The sequence below is a fragment of the Etheostoma spectabile genome, chromosome 21, assembly GCF_008692095.1.
Source record: "Etheostoma spectabile isolate EspeVRDwgs_2016 chromosome 21, UIUC_Espe_1.0, whole genome shotgun sequence".
Lineage (NCBI taxonomy): Eukaryota > Metazoa > Chordata > Actinopteri > Perciformes > Percidae > Etheostoma > Etheostoma spectabile.
The window spans coordinates 9989875-10008906 of NC_045753.1; the positions used below are offsets into that span (position 1 = coordinate 9989875).

At 40.4% G+C, this 19032-nt stretch overlaps 3 protein-coding genes across 3 annotated transcripts in view; 2 read left to right on the top strand and 1 right to left on the bottom strand.

Annotated features, from left to right (window-relative positions):
* The window catches only part of armc7 (armadillo repeat containing 7), a 2964-nt gene extending 649 nt beyond the window's left edge, over positions 1-2315 (top strand). The window contains exons 2-3 of the mRNA XM_032501630.1: positions 1077-1220; positions 1322-2315. Of these exons, the coding sequence (XP_032357521.1) occupies positions 1077-1220; positions 1322-1665 (488 nt within the window). The 3' untranslated portion in view covers positions 1666-2315. The remainder of the gene's footprint in view (positions 1-1076; positions 1221-1321) is intronic.
* A 364-nt stretch (positions 2316-2679) lies between these two features.
* acsf2 (acyl-CoA synthetase family member 2) overlaps positions 2680-19032 on the bottom strand; it is a 26164-nt gene continuing 9811 nt past the window's right edge. Inside the window, exons 11-16 of the mRNA XM_032501604.1 lie at positions 9514-9621; positions 7847-7998; positions 7457-7598; positions 6357-6467; positions 6180-6248; positions 2680-3149 (exon numbers count right to left, since the gene is read on the bottom strand). Of these exons, the coding sequence (XP_032357495.1) occupies positions 3087-3149; positions 6180-6248; positions 6357-6467; positions 7457-7598; positions 7847-7998; positions 9514-9621 (645 nt within the window). The 3' untranslated portion in view covers positions 2680-3086. The remainder of the gene's footprint in view (positions 3150-6179; positions 6249-6356; positions 6468-7456; positions 7599-7846; positions 7999-9513; positions 9622-19032) is intronic.
* Positions 11340-19032, top strand: part of chad (chondroadherin) — an 8200-nt gene continuing 507 nt past the window's right edge. Inside the window, exons 1-4 of the mRNA XM_032501614.1 lie at positions 11340-12365; positions 15858-16021; positions 16174-16328; positions 17629-18602. Coding sequence (XP_032357505.1) covers positions 11580-12365; positions 15858-16021; positions 16174-16312 — 1089 coding nt within the window. The 5' untranslated portion in view covers positions 11340-11579 and the 3' untranslated portion in view covers positions 16313-16328; positions 17629-18602. The remainder of the gene's footprint in view (positions 12366-15857; positions 16022-16173; positions 16329-17628; positions 18603-19032) is intronic.

The window sequence follows — 19032 nt, forward strand, 5'->3', positions numbered from 1 at the left end:
AGAGAGCACAGGGTGCATTTTGACTGATTTTATGGCAACGGCCTCCAGGGCTGCAGGCATCCACTCTATGCCCCAATAACATGCACCGAAGCTGGGTTAACATGCTCCAGCACCCTCTAACTCCCTCTTAATGCCCAGAAAGTGGCTCTAAGTCTGGCCTATGACCTCCAGGGTTAAAGGCCTCCCCTCTATGGCGTTATCTTTACTACTATAGCTATTATTTACTGCTCCTCTATTAGCGGCCGTACAAAAAAACAAAAAAAAAAAAGAGTACAGAGAAGAAATGATGGAGGGGAAAAAAAGGACGTGAGAGACGTAGAAAGAAGACTTTTTCTTCACAACAGGAAGTAACCTGTCTCCGACCCCCTGCTGTCTCAGACTAGGCCAAGACGACACAATGTTGATTAAGTGTATTACAATAGCTTTATTTATCTTTGTATTTATTATTGTTTTTTTTTCTTTCTTTTTTAGTACTTTGAGATCTATTGTTGAAAAATGCATTATAGATAAAATGTATTATTATTATTTTTGTTTAGTTAGTTTTTCCTAACAGTAACACCACCTCCGAAACACAACGGGACTAGAAACTGCTCTAAACTCTAACAACAATGACCAGTAGCAATTATCAAGGGGTGGAAGTACATTTACTCAAGTACAATTTTGAGGCACTTGCCCTTTACTTGAGTATACTTTATGGTTTAGTGTCCCAACTTCCACTATGGACACGCCAAGACCCGCCGACACCTTGGGGTTAGGCATTTGACCTTGAGTGGTAAGGCTGTTTTATACTTTTGCGTAAAGTCTACGCCGTTGCTACATAGGTTAGAATAGGTGATTGGTCAGGGAACAGGACCTGTACAAATGGGGTTACGTTACACTAAACTGCACGTATACCTTACTTTATACTGCCAAAGTGTGTAACCTCCACTATAACACACAGTATCTGCTCTAACATCAAGTATTTAATCTACACTTCAGATCATGTCTAACTACTAACCTTAGTGAATATGGTGAAGTTATTACTTTCCTAGCAAAGTTATGGTATTGGTATTAATTTACTTATTTCACTTCATCAGAGGCAAAGGAGCAAGTGCTGGCTAACCTGGCCAACTTTGCGTACGACCCGCAGAACATGGAGTATCTGAGAGAGCTGCAGGTGCCCGACCTCTTCCTGGACATGCTCACCGAGGAGAATGACAACTTTGTGGAGTTCGGGATGGGTGTGTACGAGACTTTATCTCTCCTATTGTTTTTACATTGGGCAAATACTGTCCCCCAACCTAATCTGTAATCACGTCTCTTGTGTGTGTCATGTTCTCAGGGGGGCTGTGTAACCTTAGCATGGACCCTGAATGCCGAGACCTCATCCTGCGGAGCAGCGGGATCAGCTTGGTCACTAATTGTCTGTCGAGCCAGAGGGAGGAGACTGTCCTGTCGGCCATCACCACTCTAATGAACCTCACGACGCCCTCGTCCCGCTCTGAGATCACTGGTCCGGCCATCCTGCAGTGCATGCTGCGTTTCTCCCTCTCAGAGAGCCCCCGCCTGCGCAACCTGGCCGCCGTGTTTCTGCAGGACCGCTGCACCGAGGGGCAGGTGGCCCGAGCGGAGCAGCAGATGCAGGGACAGCAGACTGCAGTCGGCATCCCGCTGCCCAAAGACTAAGTTACAGCTGGCGTATGTGGGAGTTTAAAATATAAGTGTACAGGTTTGCTCTCTCTTTTACTCTTAATGACATTTTGAACATGTTTAGATGCTAAAAACACGTGTAAAACTTGCCCTGTTGAAGCCTGTTGGGTGCCAACGCCAGCAGGAGGATAACACGGTGTAGGCAGCCCCGATTGGTTCATTTTTCTCTCTACTGACAGCACTACAAATTTACAAATAATCACGTTATCATGTTGGAATCGACCGGTAGTCTCCTTTTATATTTAAATGTCGTCTTTCTGACCACAAGAGGGAGACTGGATAGCTTTTGTTGAAGTGAAGGGCTGTTTGGTGAGAGACTAATACAGTTGATTGTTAATGGAACAAACAACGTGAACTATTTAATTTAGTTGACTTCCAATCTGTTGTGTTCAAAGTGTATAGAGAGAAGTAACCCCATCTATCATGTAAATTAGGCTTAATGCCAGTGTTTACTGTACTGTATATCCTTAATGTACATTCCTTTGGGTTGAAGTGATTTCCTAAGACCTGGGCCGATGCTGGAGCACCTCGAAGCCAACTGGTCGACTCTTGGCTCTCTGTAAGAATACCATAAATCCCAAACCCAAAAATATGTAAAATAAACCTTGAGGTTAATTCTGAAGAGCCAGGAGTTCTGTTTGTTTTCTTTCAGACTCTTAAGAGCTATTTCTGGGCCGAGCCCTTCAGGTCTAGACAGACGACGACATCCAATCCTGCAGCCCAGCGTCGGTTGGACTGCACATGTAGCTCGGTCAGACTCGAGAGGAAATTCCTAACAGCTGTGTGCGTGTGTGTGTGTGTGTGTGTGTGTGCGTGCATGCGCTACATGTTCATTTTAAATGCCACAGAGTTCTCATATTCAGTAAGTGTGTGTGTATATGTTTCTGAATGGCATTCCTTGGGCTTAAGAGGTGAGCACCTGCCACAGAGATCAATAAGAAATACCTTCATTCTTCCCGTAAAAAGAGGAACACCCATGTCTGGTTTTAGTAATGAAGTACAAAGTTTATTTCAAGTTGATGTAAAAATGTTTGAATAGCATTTTGCAGAATGAAAAAGTACAGTGGAGAACTGAGTTGGTCAACATCTACAACAATATCTGCGCTTATGTTCTGTATACTGCGTGTTCACGTTTCCTATTACAACTCCGTTGTTACAGAGGAGCATGTTAAATATAAGACTGTATTTTTGTTATTTTCAAATATCTTGAAAACACCAAAACCAAGAATGTGTAAGTCCGTCTGGAAATACTTTACAACTTCCCTCAACCCTGAAACTATTGGTTCCTACTGATAGAATTCTTACAAATGGGTCACAAGTAAATATATATAATTTACAAAAGGCTCAGTAACTTCCCCAAACAACAGTAGTTGAATTCTCTATACATGAGCTGGTCCTCATTTTTTCATCCTCAGCTCGAGCAGCTTCTCGGCCTCCTCGCGTAGTTTGTTCTTCTGGATCTGAAAGAAGAGACAGAAAATAAGTTGGGAGTTTTACTTATTGAAAAACTAAAAGCCTTTCCAAAACTACAAAATTGTAAATCTGTCAGGTGCACCTGTGAGAAGAACAGCAAGACAAAAATGTAATTTAACCGAGTGTCAGTGAGGTTCTGCAGCTGAACAGCTGTCATTACGCATGGCTGTGGCTTTTTACAATACCCAGTATTATTCCTCACGTGTACCTGTAACGTTTACTAGGACTTTGATTATGACATTTATTTGACATACTATACTATGACTTTTGTTTACAACATACTGTACTCTGGGAATTACTAGAATTGTTGGGTCCTTGTAAATTATAGTGTATTCTAGACCTACTCTATCTGTAAAGTGTCTTAAGATAACTTATGAATAAAATTTAATTTTTTATCACATACTGTACAGACTTATCATTTTTTACGACTTATGTACACACTATGACTTTTTTAAGACATACTATGATTGTTTTCGACATACTATGACTTTAATCACTTTTTATGACAAACTGTGACTTTTTACAACATACAGTATACTAAGACTTTTTTCGAAATACTATGATTGTTTTTGACATACTATACTATGACTTTTTATCACTTTTTTATGACATACTATTCTATGACTTTTTGTTTTTTTGCAATTTTAGTTGGAGGAGCAGCAGCGTTCTTTGGGATTTGCAGGAGATGCAGACAGCCGGAGTGCTTTAAACTTCGACAGCTGGGATTTGGAAACTGCTCTTCCATCAAAACATCTGACAAATGTCTGCTCTCTGGCCAACAGTCGAATCATACAAATACCTCGGGCTGTGGCTGGACAACAAACTGGACTGGACAACAAACAGCAGCCACCTGTACAGGAAGACACAGAGCCGGCTGTACTTCCTGAGGAGGCTGCGCTCCTTTAACATCTGCAGCAAACTGCTGTGGATGTTCTACCAGTCTGTGGTCACCAGTGTCCTCTTCTACACTGTGGTGTGCTGGGGGGGCAGCATATCAAAGAAGGACACCCACAGGCTGGATAAACTGATCAGGCGGGCCGGCTCTGTGGTCGGCATGAAGCTGGACTCACTGGTGACGGTGGCAGAGAGGAGGACATTGGACAAACTGCTGGACATTACTGAAAATGCCAGCCACCCCCTGCACCCCGTCATCAGCACCCAGAGGAGCCGGTTCAGTGGAAGGCTGCTCCTTCCCAAGTGCCGGACCAACAGACTCAAGGACTCCTTTGTCCCTCATGCCATCAGACTATACAACTCCTCACTAGGGGGGAGGAGGAAATAGGGCATAGGACAATACATACATACATACATACATACATATATACATATATACATACATATATACATACATGCATACACAGTACACATACATACATACATACACACAGTACACATACATACATACATACACACAGTACACATACATACATACATACACGCACACCTAGTCACTTTACCACTTTATCACTTCAATACTGGACTCAACACTGACACTTTAATAATAATAATGTATGGTCTTTTCTTTGCTTATTTGACAAATGTTCTTATTATTGTTATTTTGTTGTCTTTATACTGTCTTTTTTATCTATTTTTTAATTTCTTTTTCTCTTGCAAAAACTGCTGCTGGAAATTTCAATTTCCTTGCGGGAGTCATCCCAAAAGGATCAATAAAGAGAAGTCTAAGTCTAACATGATGGATAAACTGCTGATATATGAATATATAGAAATAGATCTATTTAGATATATGTATAACCTACTTTTATATACATAAAAGCTAAATGTTTTTGTTTCAGGTTTTCTTTTTTCCTCTTTCTGTCTACACAAAGCAAACAAAAATCCTACATACATGTACGTGTATACATGTACACGTGCTTGACCTGTAAAGCTCATTCTAATTTATTTTGTATACTGTTCATGACATGTATTATTTAAGGTGGGTGTAGCTCATGGTAAACCTGGGTGAAAAATGTTTTTAAGTCATAGTATATTATGTGGAAAAACTCATGACAAGTTGTGGTATAGTATTTCGAATAAAATAAAAGTAAATCATAGTATAGGATGTCAAAAACAGTCCTTAAAAAGTCATAGAACGTCAAAAAAGTCTTTGTATATTGTGTATAAAAAAGTAAAAGAACGTCATAGTATATCGAAAAAAAATAAAGAATTATAGTATTGTATGTCGAAAAAAGTAAATATAGTATAGAAGATTTTAAAACGTCATTTAGTATGTCGAAAAGAGTAAAAAAGTCATAGTATAATATGTCGAAAAAAGTAATTGTGAAGTGTGTTGGAAAAAAAAGTTCAGTCTAGTATGTCAAAAAAACTAAAAATAGTCATAGTATAGTATGTCAAAGAAAGTCATAGTACTGAATTTCAAAAAAACTAAAAATAGTCTAGTATGTACATATTCAAAAAAAGTCATAGTATAGTATGTCAAACAAAAAACTAAAATAGTCATAGTATAGGTAGTCAAAGAAAGTCATAGTATAGGATGTCAAAGAAATTCATAAGTATAGGATGTCTAAAAAAGGTAAAAATAGTCATAATAGTCGTATGTCTACAAAAGGAAAAAAAGTCTAGTCTAGTATGTCAAAAAACTAAAAATAGTCATGTCTAGTATGTCAAAGAAAGTCATAATATAGTATGCCTAAAATAAAAAAAAAAACCTTGGTATAGTATGTCGGAAAGAAAAGTCATAGTATAGTTTTGAAAAAGTAAAAAAAAAGAAAAAAGCTATAAAATTGAACAAGACGCCAATCAATCATGTTTTTTGGTAGTTAAAAGAACATCGATATAGGAACACGGGTCAATCTGACCCATTGGACAACAGAGGACGGACACACCACACACACACACACACACACACACACACACACACACACACACACACACACACACACACACACACACACCCACACACACCCACACACACACACACACACACACACACACACACACACACACACACACACACACACACCTTGTTTGTCATTCATAGAGAATAAACGAGCTGGTACCTTTCCAGTGATGGTGAGCGGGTAGCTGGTCACGAAGAGTACGTAGCGAGGAATCTTGAAGTGAGCGATCTGAAGAGAGCCGGCGAAGCAGAGTCATTGAAACGTGTTGGACAGGAAGAGAAAGTACCAAATAACCGCAGCTCATTGTGAAATAATAAAAAGAAATGTGGGTCTCACCTGTCCTTTGCAGTAAGCTTTGACGTCTTCTGCAGTACAGTCCTCTCCGTCCACTAGCTTGATGCAGGCACAGACCTCCTCCCCCATGCGGGGGTCCGTGACTCCGACCACCTGAGGAAAACAAAAACATGGAGCTGTGCATCAGAAGAAGGAAAGTGTTGTTTCTGATGCAAAACATACAGCGTACAGAAACATTAAGATCAGATATAGACTACTTTACAACTTTGGAAAATTCTCTTCTTTGAATAATAAGTTGTGTCTGGTGCTAAAAGACGGTTTATTATTAGGGCCAATGTAGGTAAAAAGCCAAAAATGACGAAGCCGGGTGAGGGGGGTGAAAATCTGAGAAGAAACTAAACATTATGGAATTAAAGTTTTACATTTACGAGAAACAAACCATCTGAGAGTCAGAAATTGTCGAGAAAAATGTCAGAAATTCACAATTTAAAAAAAAAGAAAAGTGTCTTCTTAACCCTTGTGTCGTCTTCCCGCCAAAATTAAAAATCTACGTTTTTTTATTGATGTTTTTACCTTTTTCTAACATTTTTGTCCCTTTTTTCATTACTTTAAAAAAAATGTTTGTCACTTTTTTTTGACGTTTTTAACGTAACACTAACTTATTAACTTTAGTTTTACAGTTAATTTATGGTCAATAAACCTCATTTATAGAAAATTATACCTAATGTTTGAGTTAGAAAAGCAGAAATTAGGAATTATTGAGACTAAAATTAAAGGAATGGATGTTGATGGATAATCACAGACTGGAATATGTCAACTTTTACTCAATACCATTTCAAAAACACCTTCAATGTTTTTTTAAATGTTATAAAATTGAATAAGACGCCCCAAAATTGATGAAAGTAGGGATTTGTACTTGCCAAAGAGCGTTGGGTGGAATCAATCATGTTATTTTGGGGAATTAAAAAGAACAATGATACAGGAAAACGGGTCAATTTGACCCGAGGACAACATGAGGGTTAAAAGATGTTTTTTTGTGCATTTTGTGCCTTTATTCTTCTTCCCCCATTGTCCTATCAGAGGTTTGAATAACTACATAAATGGTTTGTCATGCGTTCGTAGCGCTGGCCGTTGGAGCCCACCTGGGCCTCCTTGATTTTGGGGTGCGTGTGCAGAAACTGTTCGATCTCCGCCGGGTAAATGTTCTCTCCTCCCCTGATGATCATGTCTTTGATCCGGCCCTCGATTCGAAGGTAGCTGTGCCCGTCCAATCTGCCGATGTCTCTGCAGGAAAACAGAAAACATTCAAACATCAGAAACTAGTCTAAGAAAAAGTATTCACTTCAGTTTGATTGTCTCATAAATAAAGGCAAAATAGTTCATATTTACAAGGCTTTGTATTTCATATACTTTCCTATTGCATTTGATGTTTTTTCTGCTGTAAGTGCTGCTTCCAAAATAAAGTTCAGTATTTTGATGCTGTGTGCAGGATAAAAACCAGAGAGATGCATTCACTGACAGCTTTCACTCACCCAGTTTTGTACCATCCTTCTTTAGTGATGCACTCTAGTGTTTTGGCCTCGTCCCCCCAGTACCCCAACATCACGCAGTAGCCTCTGATCATGATCTCCCCCAGCATCCCCAGGGGCAAAATCTCTCCTGTTGAAGGGTTTGCGATTTTAGCCTGTGGAGCATTCAATTAGATGTAAGTAATTTCACAAAGTTAATTATGGTTTTTCATCTAATGAAGTGTTTGGATATTGTACGATGCAACATTTTTGGTGACATACAAGGAACGGGACAACATTAAAGATGTACCAATTAAACAAATGCTCACATTTGGCCTCATGCGAGACTGCCAACAATGGCCGCTCAGACTTGGCGTCAGGTGTCTCCAACGACCATCACAGCCACAAGCACTAATAAAAGAAGCCGTTACCAATCATCTTGATAACGACCCTACAGAGGATCAAATATCTGGGCCTCCCTACCGTTCACTCACAATGGAACAAGTCTCTCGGATGAAAGACAAAACCTTTTTTTTTTTTTAAGATTTTTTTTTGGCGGTGTCCAGATAGCTCAGTTGGTAGAGCAGGCGCCCATATACATACATATATATATATATATACAGATACAGTATAGATACTATATTATATATATTATATATATATATATATATATAATATATATATATATATATATATATATATATACATAATACATACTACATACATACATACATACATACATACATACATACATACATACAACATACATACATACATTACAACATACATATATATAATATATATAATTACATATATATATATATACACATACAACATATATATACAAATATAATATATATACATACACACATATATATAATATATATATACAAATACATACATTAATATACATATATATATATATACATACACATAACATATATATATATTATAAACATACATTACATAATATACATATATATATATATATATATATATATATATATATATATATATATATATGTTTACTCCTCAACGCAGCGGGACGGGTTTCGACTCCGACCTGCGGCCCTTTACTGCCTGTCATTCACCCATTTTGGGCATTTCTGCCTTTTTATTGACATGCAGGAAATACCCGCAAGTCGGATCCAAACGTTGGTCCTCTGCCTCGAGGAATAAACCTCTACATGTGGGCGCGCGCTGTACAGTACCAACTGGGCGAAGTCCCCTGAGTTTAGAACTTCCCTGGATAAGTACCTAGTAGTTTTAAAGAGGCCTGGATTGAGAAGATAATATCTTGTCTATACAGTACTATTTGCTGGATTCAACTGAAAATACTTTGGATGTAAAGGGTAAATGAGAACTGGAGGTCAACACTGTAAGTAAACATAAGGTGTGGGAGGAATTCTAGATGTCTTGGCATTAATGCTGAAGTATCCTACCTGTTGAGAATGACATTTAAAAACACCAAGACTAATCTCCAACTATGAGTAAATCTAAACTTGTCTGTTGGACAGGAAGTGGCTCAGTAGGAGACTTTCCCCACATTTTTTGTTCTTAACTACAAGTTTAGACACAGTTGATGGTGATTATGCAGGTTATACTTATTGTAACTGGCACATGCACTGGACACTAACTGGTAATAGTGTATTTTGTACATAGTGTCTGATGAATGGGGATGTTTAAAGCACCTCTATGTGGTCCATGATGTAGCCAACGGTGTCACACTTTCTCTCCAGGTTGTCTGACGGAGACCCGCAGAAAGTCACGGGGCTGTTCTCTGTGGTGCCGTATGCAATCTGTCAATCACACACACACACACACACACACACACACACACAACCACAGAGAGAGAGAGACACACACACAACACACAACAGAGAGAGGACCAACACAGAGAGAGGAGGACACACACCACACACACACATAGAGAGACACACACAGAAGGAGAGAGAGACACACACAACACACAATAGAGAGACACACACAGAGAGAGAGCACACACACACAACACACACACTAGAGAGACACACAACAGAGAGAGAGACACACACCACACACACACATAGAGGACACACACAGAGAGAGAGGACACACACACACACAACCGAGAGAGACACACACACAGAGAGAGACACACACACACACACACACACACACACACACACACACAACACACACCCACAACCACACACACACACCACCCACACACACACACACACACACACACACAACACACACACACACACACACACACACACACACACACACACACACACACACACACACACACACACACACACACACACACACACACACACACACACACACACAACACACACACACACACACACACACACCACACCCCACACACACAGAGAGGAGAGAGAGATTTGACAGTTGCTTGAAGAGCTACTCAATGATGTTCTCTAATCAAAATAGTTGCAGATTAATATAAACTGAGTTTTTTTTACTCAACTGCTGTACTTAAATACTCGTATTGAAGCGGCGGAACATAAATTGATGTTTTTTTTAATTAAAAATAAGCAATCTGAAGAGAAGAGCGACAGAAGGTGGCTTAAAATATACGGTTACTGTGCTCACAGCTGCAGAAACAATCAGATGGAGAAAGGTTAAAGACTGGTGGACAAACAGGACCATCAGGGCATTTTAGAGGTGAGAACTTTAACTGGAAAATCAGGGAGGAGATAATAATCCCAATAAAATGTCAGATTTGTTAAGTAAACTCTAGATTCCATTTATCCTGGGTGGGTCCATCCAACGGAAGCCAAACTGACCCGAGCCAGTGAACAAAGTCCTGCCGCACTTTTTCCTAAACCTTCCTTTCTTATTAAAAGCAGGTGTCTCAGATCTGACTGGTTGTAGCTAAAGTTCATCTTTTTTTATTTTCTCACAGTGACAGACTTTGAAAAAGAACTACTTCATGTCTTTTAGTTGAAACCTCAGAGCCACAATCATCTTAACAACTCACAGGTTTGACTGAAAAAGACCATTACATAATACCGCGCTCCATTTCAAAAGAAGGAATGCACACAGGAATGTTAAGTGGCATCTGAAACCTTCTTTTGTAAGTATCTTTTTTGCAATAGTTATGACTTGAAACATCATCACACTTCTTGACAGCCATCTGGAGACTATTACAGGTTATAAAGCTGCAAAGGAGTGGCTCCTTTTCCTGCCACAGCAGACGGAAAAACAATAGCGGCGTCTGGGAGCGTGCACGGATCGAACTTGATCTGCCACGTTGCTAAACAATCACCTATAAACTGAAACTAGCAGAGAGCATGTGTCTTCTCTTATGATTTGACTGCACATGTCCATCCAGCAAAATGTCAAACCGTTTAAGTTCTGCAAAAATGCAGCAAAGAGAAAGAGTCCGTCCCCCATCGTCTTACTGCTCATTTAGGGTTAAATTCTCACAGACACTTGACTTCCTCTTGCAAACCTCTCAGTCTAACACCCTGGCAAGCCCTCCTCGTTTTTTTCCTCAAGTAAATGTTATAAATAGTGCTGTGTGTTCTGCTGACCGGCCATCCTCCTCTCAAAGTGCATCGCCCACCTTCGCTCAGTCACTCACCTTTTCCCTCCTTCCCTCTCCGTCTGTTACTCTCTGAACACACAAACACACACAGATCTTCTCTGCTTCTCTCTGGAGCTTTTTACAGGACTTGTCTGCTCGTTCTTCTTCTGGTAAAAGACTGGAAGACGCTCTAATCAAGTCAGCGAGCTCGTCAGCATGCGTTGTGTGAGCTGGTTGTTGCTGGGGACCTGCCTCCTGGTCCTGGGGCCCGCGGTGCAGGGAGCCCCGGGCCAGTGCCCCAGCCAGTGCCACTGCCACGGGGACCTCCAGCACGTCATCTGCGACAACGTCGGGCTGAAGAAGATCCCCCGGGTGTCAGAGGTCACCCGTTTGCTGAACCTGCAGAGGAACAACCTGGGCAGCATACCCACGGGGGCCTTCGGCGAAAGCAAGGGACTGATCTCTCTGCACATGCAGCACTGTCAGCTGCGAGAGATTGGATCCCAGGCCTTCAAGGGGCTGAAGAAGCTCATCTACCTCTACCTGTCCAACAATGACATCACCAGCATCAAGCCCGGTGCCTTTGAGGACCTGACTGAGCTCACCTACCTCCATCTAGATGGGAACCAGATCAGCGACCTCCCTAAGGGCATCTTCTCCCCCATGATCAACCTCTTTATTCTGCAGCTCAACGACAACAAGCTCCGGGAGCTCCGGCCGGGGACCTTTGCCGGTGCCACAGACCTGCGCTGGCTGCACATGAGCGGGAACGAGCTGACGACCCTGCAGCCGGGCTCTCTGGACGACGTGGAGAACCTGGCTATCCTTCACCTGGACAGGAACAAGTTGTCCACCTATCCCATCGTGGCAATGAGCAAACTACGCGTGGTGGAGGAACTCACGCTGGGGAAGAACCCCATGAGGACCATCCCGGACTTGGCCTTCCAGAGCTTTGGGCGCTACGTGGAGAAACTCTACCTGGACAACATGGGTCTGGAAAAGGTCAGTCTGTGGTTTTACTGAATATTTACTAGACAGACGTGGCATGATTTCAACCATATAATGCCTAACATGTAGACATTCAAAGCACTGAAGGCTGCTGCAGCCAAACATTTCAGACAGCTTTGTGTACACGTTATTCTACTAGAACTTTTTATTTTTATTTCACATATGCTTTGGCAATGTAAACGTATGTTTCCTATGCTAATAAAGACCCTTGGAGTTGAATTGAAACTCCAGTAAGGGCACCATAACTGCTAGGTTAGACAGATCAAGTGCTACTTATCACCTGTCAAAATATTCTAAATGTGCTCAACTACATTTCATATAAAAAAAAGAGAAGATAGAGTCATGCAGAGGGCAAGACAGAGAGCTAGCTGTTGGAAATACAGTGTTTGCAAGTGATTTTAATTCTAACCATTCAATAAAATTGTCTAAATCAAGGTCAGAATAACAAGTTCCTCTCATGAAGAAGTCTTTATACTACACTGTGTGTTGGAGTAATATTTGTTTTGGTCAGGCAACCTGTCTTGACTCTATTTCATTAGCATATTTACATGTAGGGGCTTGCCAGTGGTCGACACCCCCTTTTCTGCAGCCAACAGGCATTTTTCACACAGTATTTATCTTGACACATGTGAATGGATGCCTCTACAGTAGCTCACATTCATTAATCCTATTAGAAGCAGATTTTGTAACTGAATATTTTGAAGTATGCAGTGGTTGGTCTATGTGTTCTAGCTCATCTTTGTCTTCCTGAATGTATCATGATAATGAAAACCTGATGCTGCATGTTTCAATCTTGTGTCCTACTCTATATAGCTCTGGATGTCTCGTGTAGAGAGCTGACTTGTCCTGAACATAAAGTAGTCTTAATGGCCGTGCAACTTTAATACACAAAGCGCTCAGATAGCTCAGTTGGTAGAGCCAGAACACATATCTAGAGGTTTACTCCTCTATTCAGCACGCCAGTGTTAACTCCGAGCTGCGGCCCTTTGCTGCATGTCATTCCCCTGCTCTGTCCCCTTTCATGTCTTCAGCTGTCCTGTAAAATAAAGACCTAAAATGCCCCAAAAGTTCCCTTTTTACTGGGTGCGTTTACCTAAATAACAAAAACCTTTGGCATATAGCCATGATCGTAGTTTTGGTCTCATATCTTCTAACTTCTAAAACCCTGAAACAGAGGTTAGAGCTGTAACTATTAATCACTAAGTCCATTGACAGAAATTGTTTGATTTTATTTTTCAAGAAGAAATGCCAATACTTTGCTGGTTCCAGCTTCAAAAAATGTGAGGATGTTTTTTTTCTATAAATTGAATTTGTGTAAAGTTTGGGCTTCTGACCCAATAAAACGAGACATTTTAAGACATAAACTTGAGCTCTGGGAAATTAAGATACATTTTTCACAAGTTTATCAATAAAAAGGAATAATCCATTATCAAGACTAAAGTGATTTACAGGTTAAGATATCAAAATTTGTCTTTTCGTTTTTGTAATTTGGGTGAACTGAACATTTTACGACCAACAAGTGAGACAAGTGGAAAGTACTACTTCATAATTTAACTTCCACAGCAGACTGACGCCTTCCTAGACATTCAGGCTCCGTTTTATACAACCAATAAGCCCATAATCATGAATACTACAGTCTGGCTGCTAAATGTGAACGTTTGACCCTAATCTGGTGTTTTAATCTTCATCATGACATGATGGTCAAATATCACAAAGACAGATGTTTCCACAGTAAAACATCCATCTGTTCATCCAGAGCTTACACAGCTTCAGTGTGAACGTATAAAGTGTGACCTCTATGCTACACCACACTACTTCTCAGGCATCGCTGAGTGTACATTTGCTTCATACGTGAGGTTAATCCAATATTTGAGTGTACCTGTGCCACAGTACGGAGTTATCCCACAGGGGCAAACTGTAAAATAACAACCTTCTCACGCTGGGACTGTGTGCGAGTCAGGTTAAAGCAGCACACACAGCCGAGGAGATTAAACCATTTTCCAGCCAAATGCAGGTATTTTTAGAGTGTTTTTGTTTGCTGGACCTTGGCCAAGCATGTCCGGGTCTAATTATTACACAAGTGTTATTTTCAGCAAGGTGTGTTTTCTACTTTCCCGGGGGAACGTCTAGTAAACAGGTCAGGAGGGGTGAGGAGACAGGTAAATAGAGAGGCAGGGTGTTCCACAGTGTATGAAGAGGAGTATTTTTAGCTTGCCATCGCCCCAGTTGAATGGACAATTGGGCCCTTTGCAAGCCATCCTGGCAAAGAGAGAGACGACAGAGAGAGCGAAAACACCTCGGCCATGCTGGAAGTCATCCATCTTTCATTGCTTAAAAATACTAAATCCATAGCTACTTGCTGCTATACGGTGGAAATTTCCAAACAGCCTCGTCTCCTCCAGACTCGCATAAAACAACCCTTCAAAAGCTCAAAAGCTCTCATCTTCATCCTGGAGGAGACTAAACTTTGACACTTTGACGGTTCACCTCGCACCTCTCTGAAGCTTTTAGCGCCCTCGCAGATGCATATGAAGTAGCGGGAAAGACGAAGGGCAGTAACTGTCAGTGTTTACATAAGTGCGAGAGCAGAAGGAAGGATGAGAGGAGGCTTTCATGCCAGAGAAACATTAGTGAGATTCCCTCGCTCGGCATCTGTCCGACAGACACAAAGATAGGTGTTGGTGTGAACCACATTATCATCATATGCATTGATTCATGACATTTAAAGGTCCCATGTATCTTCATGTCATGCTCATTCATGATGTGGGTTTCTAATAGAATATGTTCACATGCTTTTATGTTATAAAAAACCCTAATTTTTCTCATGTCTGTCTGTCTAAATATACCTATATTCACTTTCTGTCTGAAACGCTGCGTTTTAGCGCCTGTCTCTTTAAGCCCCCCTCCCGAAAAAGTCCAGTCCACTCTGATTGGTCAGCATTTCCAGGTCTTCTGCCTCTGCCCTCTCCGCATCATCATTGCAGCCAAAGAATGACTGTAATAGCACTTCCTACCTCTATATATATATATATATATATATATATATATATATATATATATATATATATATATACACATACATACATACATACAGTATAGTTGTGACATCACAACCGTACGGAAGTCCTGACAGCTCGTTTAAAGTCACAGTTTCTGAATATGAGCTGTTTGCATGTCTCTGTAGATTTGGTGTTTTTATACTCTTATAGTATTTATAAAGGCCCTCAACCTGCTTTATAATAAAAAACACAAAAATCTCAGTTTTATAACATACAATAATTTAGAAGGTCCCATGGGACCTCTAATACCTACCTACCTCAATGCTATTGGTGTTGTGTGTGTGTGTGTGTGTGTGTGTGTGTGTGTGTGTGTGTGTGTGTGTGTGTGTGTGTGTGAAAATGGATGAATGTCAGAAAAGTCCTATAAAAATGCAGCCATTCAGATAAAAACAAAAATTACAACTCATACGGCTCTTCCTTTTTATAGTTCTCAGATGGTGCGTTCACTGGTGTGACGGCGATTAAGTCACTGCACCTGGACAACAACAGGCTAAAGTTCCTTCCCAAAAGCCTCGAATTTGGCACCCTCACCAACCTCACGCTCTCCAGCAATCCATGGAACTGCACGTGCCAGCTATCTCGATTGCGCAGGTGAGCATCACCTGAAACAACACTTTCCAGCCACACTAGGAGCACAAACTCTCTGCTCCTTATCTTCTGGTTTCTACCTATCCAAAGACAAATTCCTCGTATGTGTACTCATACCTGGCGAATAAAGCCAATTCTGATTCTGATACCCGCAGGTGGATGGACACGAGCCGCAATCGTCCAGACGCAGTGTGTGCATCTCCACCTCCCCAGAAAGGAAAGCAAGTGAGAGACAGCCCCGCCTTGAGTGGCTGCAAAATCAAGTCAAAGTCCAAAAAGGGCACACGTCTTTGAACACGCAGTTGTACAGGTAACTGCCACCAAACAAGCCGATGACATGACAAGAAAAGAAAAAAAAAATTCTACATTATCCACATCTCACATACTGACCTGATCAGAGAACAAAAATCCACAATAAAGGTTTAGGTTGAGATTTGGGAAATGTTCTTTTTTTGCTGAGGGCTAGAGGAGAAGATCAAATCCACTTGAGTCTGTGCGATAAATGTGAAGCTACAGCCAGGACAAGATTAGCTTAGCATAAAGACTTGAAAACAGGGGTCAAAAGGTAAAAGAATCCACCTACCACTACCTCTGTAAACCTCACTAATTAAGACATTATAAACTGTTTGTTTGATGTGTACAGAAAACTACGTTCCAAAGACAATTTGTAGTTTCACAGGAAGTTAGGCTATGTGCTGGACTATGTCTTAGCTAGCAGCAGAGAAATGGCCAAAATCACACTCATTTTAAACATTAAATTCAAAATGGTGGACTTCCTGTTGGGTTCAGGGTATGGCTCCAATGAGCTTTTTTGTACGTCGTGACATGCTACATATGTGTACCAAATTTTGTTAATCTACGTTTAACGTACTGCAGGGGCTCAATTTTTTAATTTTGTAGAGGGTGCTAGCGAGCCTTTTTTGTGCGCTTTGTGCATTTTTTGTGCTATTCCCGAAACCCTTAAAACACGTACAGCTGGAATTCACCAGACTTGATGTGACTGACAATTTTGGTGAGTTTTTGAATTTGTTAAACCCCCTAAAAAGGCAATTAATTTGCCTTAATAATAATAATAATTTTGTAAATAAGCATATTTCCCTAAATGTCTTCCCTGACCCTAGGGGCTTTAAACACATAAATCACATTTTAGAGAAACCAGTTTTATTTTTTTATTTATTTTATTTTTGCAAACGTGGCATCCAAATATGTGACTGGAGTAACTCCAACTTTAAATAAAGTTAAATGATAGTTAAGTTAAATGTTTTTCAAGTGACACCCTCACTGATCGCTACTTTTGCAAATACCTGAGGTGCTAAATCACATCCCTCCTGTGGTGGTTTGGTGTAAAGGTTTTCAGCTCGAATTATGTACAATGCAACGTTGGATTGAGACGCTCCCACATGAGGTTTAAGTTGGTTTTGGAGTGGCCCACAGCTGGCTGTGCATGATTTTGTTTTTCAGTCCTCTCTTCCTGACCACAGAACTTTCTGTCCCCGTCTGAACTTTTCCACGTCGGCCCTGGGGTCCAGTACGCCGAGTCCAGGTCATAGGGTCTCTTGTTGGAGGGCAGGCTCTTTCATTTGGCTGCTGATTTTGTGTCTTTTCCACAGGAGACGCTGGGGAGGAGCCTGTCCAGGTGACTGGCTACACATGCAACGAAAAGCAATGCTAACTCATTCTACTTCAAGACTGTCCATCTATTCATCCGTCAAATATCGTCACTAGTGTCAACAGACACACACTTGCTCTCTGTCCGTCTCTCTCACACCCAAACACATCAGGAGCTTCATTTTCATTTGTTTATATAACCGATGAAGACTTAAGTTTGAAATGGAAATGTGCAACATTAAAGTAACCACCAAACAAAGGACGCGGTTTGAGTAAATGAAGGCTACAAAAAGCATTAAGGGAAAATATGTTTGTTCTCGTGGTGCGTTCAGGGTCTCATAGAACAGGATCAACAGGAAATATAAAAAATCTGAACGCCCTTCCCTGAGGAGAATGTTCTCGTCTAAGTTTCAGTTTCTTGATGAGCGTGAAAATAATGTAAACTCAAACCAGATGATCTTAAAAGGGAATGTTTGACATTTTTGGTAAAATAATGCTTAAACAGAACGATATGAGAAGATCTATACCACTCTTCAAGATCCAGTTCTTGAAGCTACCGCCAGCAGCCAGTTAGCTTAGCTTAGCACAAAGGCTGGAAACAGGGGTAAACAACTAGCCTAACTCTGTCAACCTACCAGCACCTCTAAAGCACCCTCATTTAAGCGTTATGTATTGTTAATTAAATCTATAAAAGAATTCAAGAGAACTCTTTACATCCAGTTACCTGGTCCATCATTGATAGAAATAAGATGTGATTAGTGCAGCTTTCTTTATTCCTTTATTTTATTATGGTGGTTACCATTATAAACAATTTATTAACTTTGGCTCCAAAAAAAGATAACGAGGCAGAGAAATACATCCTCTAACACTCGTTTACCCTCTTCTCTACTTTGTGACGTCGGTTTTACACCCTCACCGACCGAGACAGTGGCCACAAAAAGGACGAACCGTACAGGAAGACTTGTTTCTCCAAGATGTTTAACCCTTGTGTCGTCTTCCCGTCGCAATTAAAAATCAATTTTTTTTACATTTTTCTTACGTTTTTATCCCTTTTTTCCAACATTTTTGATGCTTTTTTCAATGTTTTCCATGAGACACTAACTTATTAACTTTAGTTTTACAGTTATTTTTGGAATTTATGGTCATTAAACCTCATTTATAGGAAATTATACCTAATGTTTGACTTAGAAAAGCAGAAATTAGGAATTATTGAGACTAAAATTAAAGGAATGGATGTTGATGGATAATCACAGACTGGAATATGTCAACTTTTACTCAATACTATTTCAAAAACACTTCAATTTGTTTTCAAATGCTGTAAAATTGAATAAGACGCCCCAAAATTAAAGAAAGTAGAGATTTGTACTTGCCAAAGAGCGTTGGGTGGAATCAATCATGTTATTTTG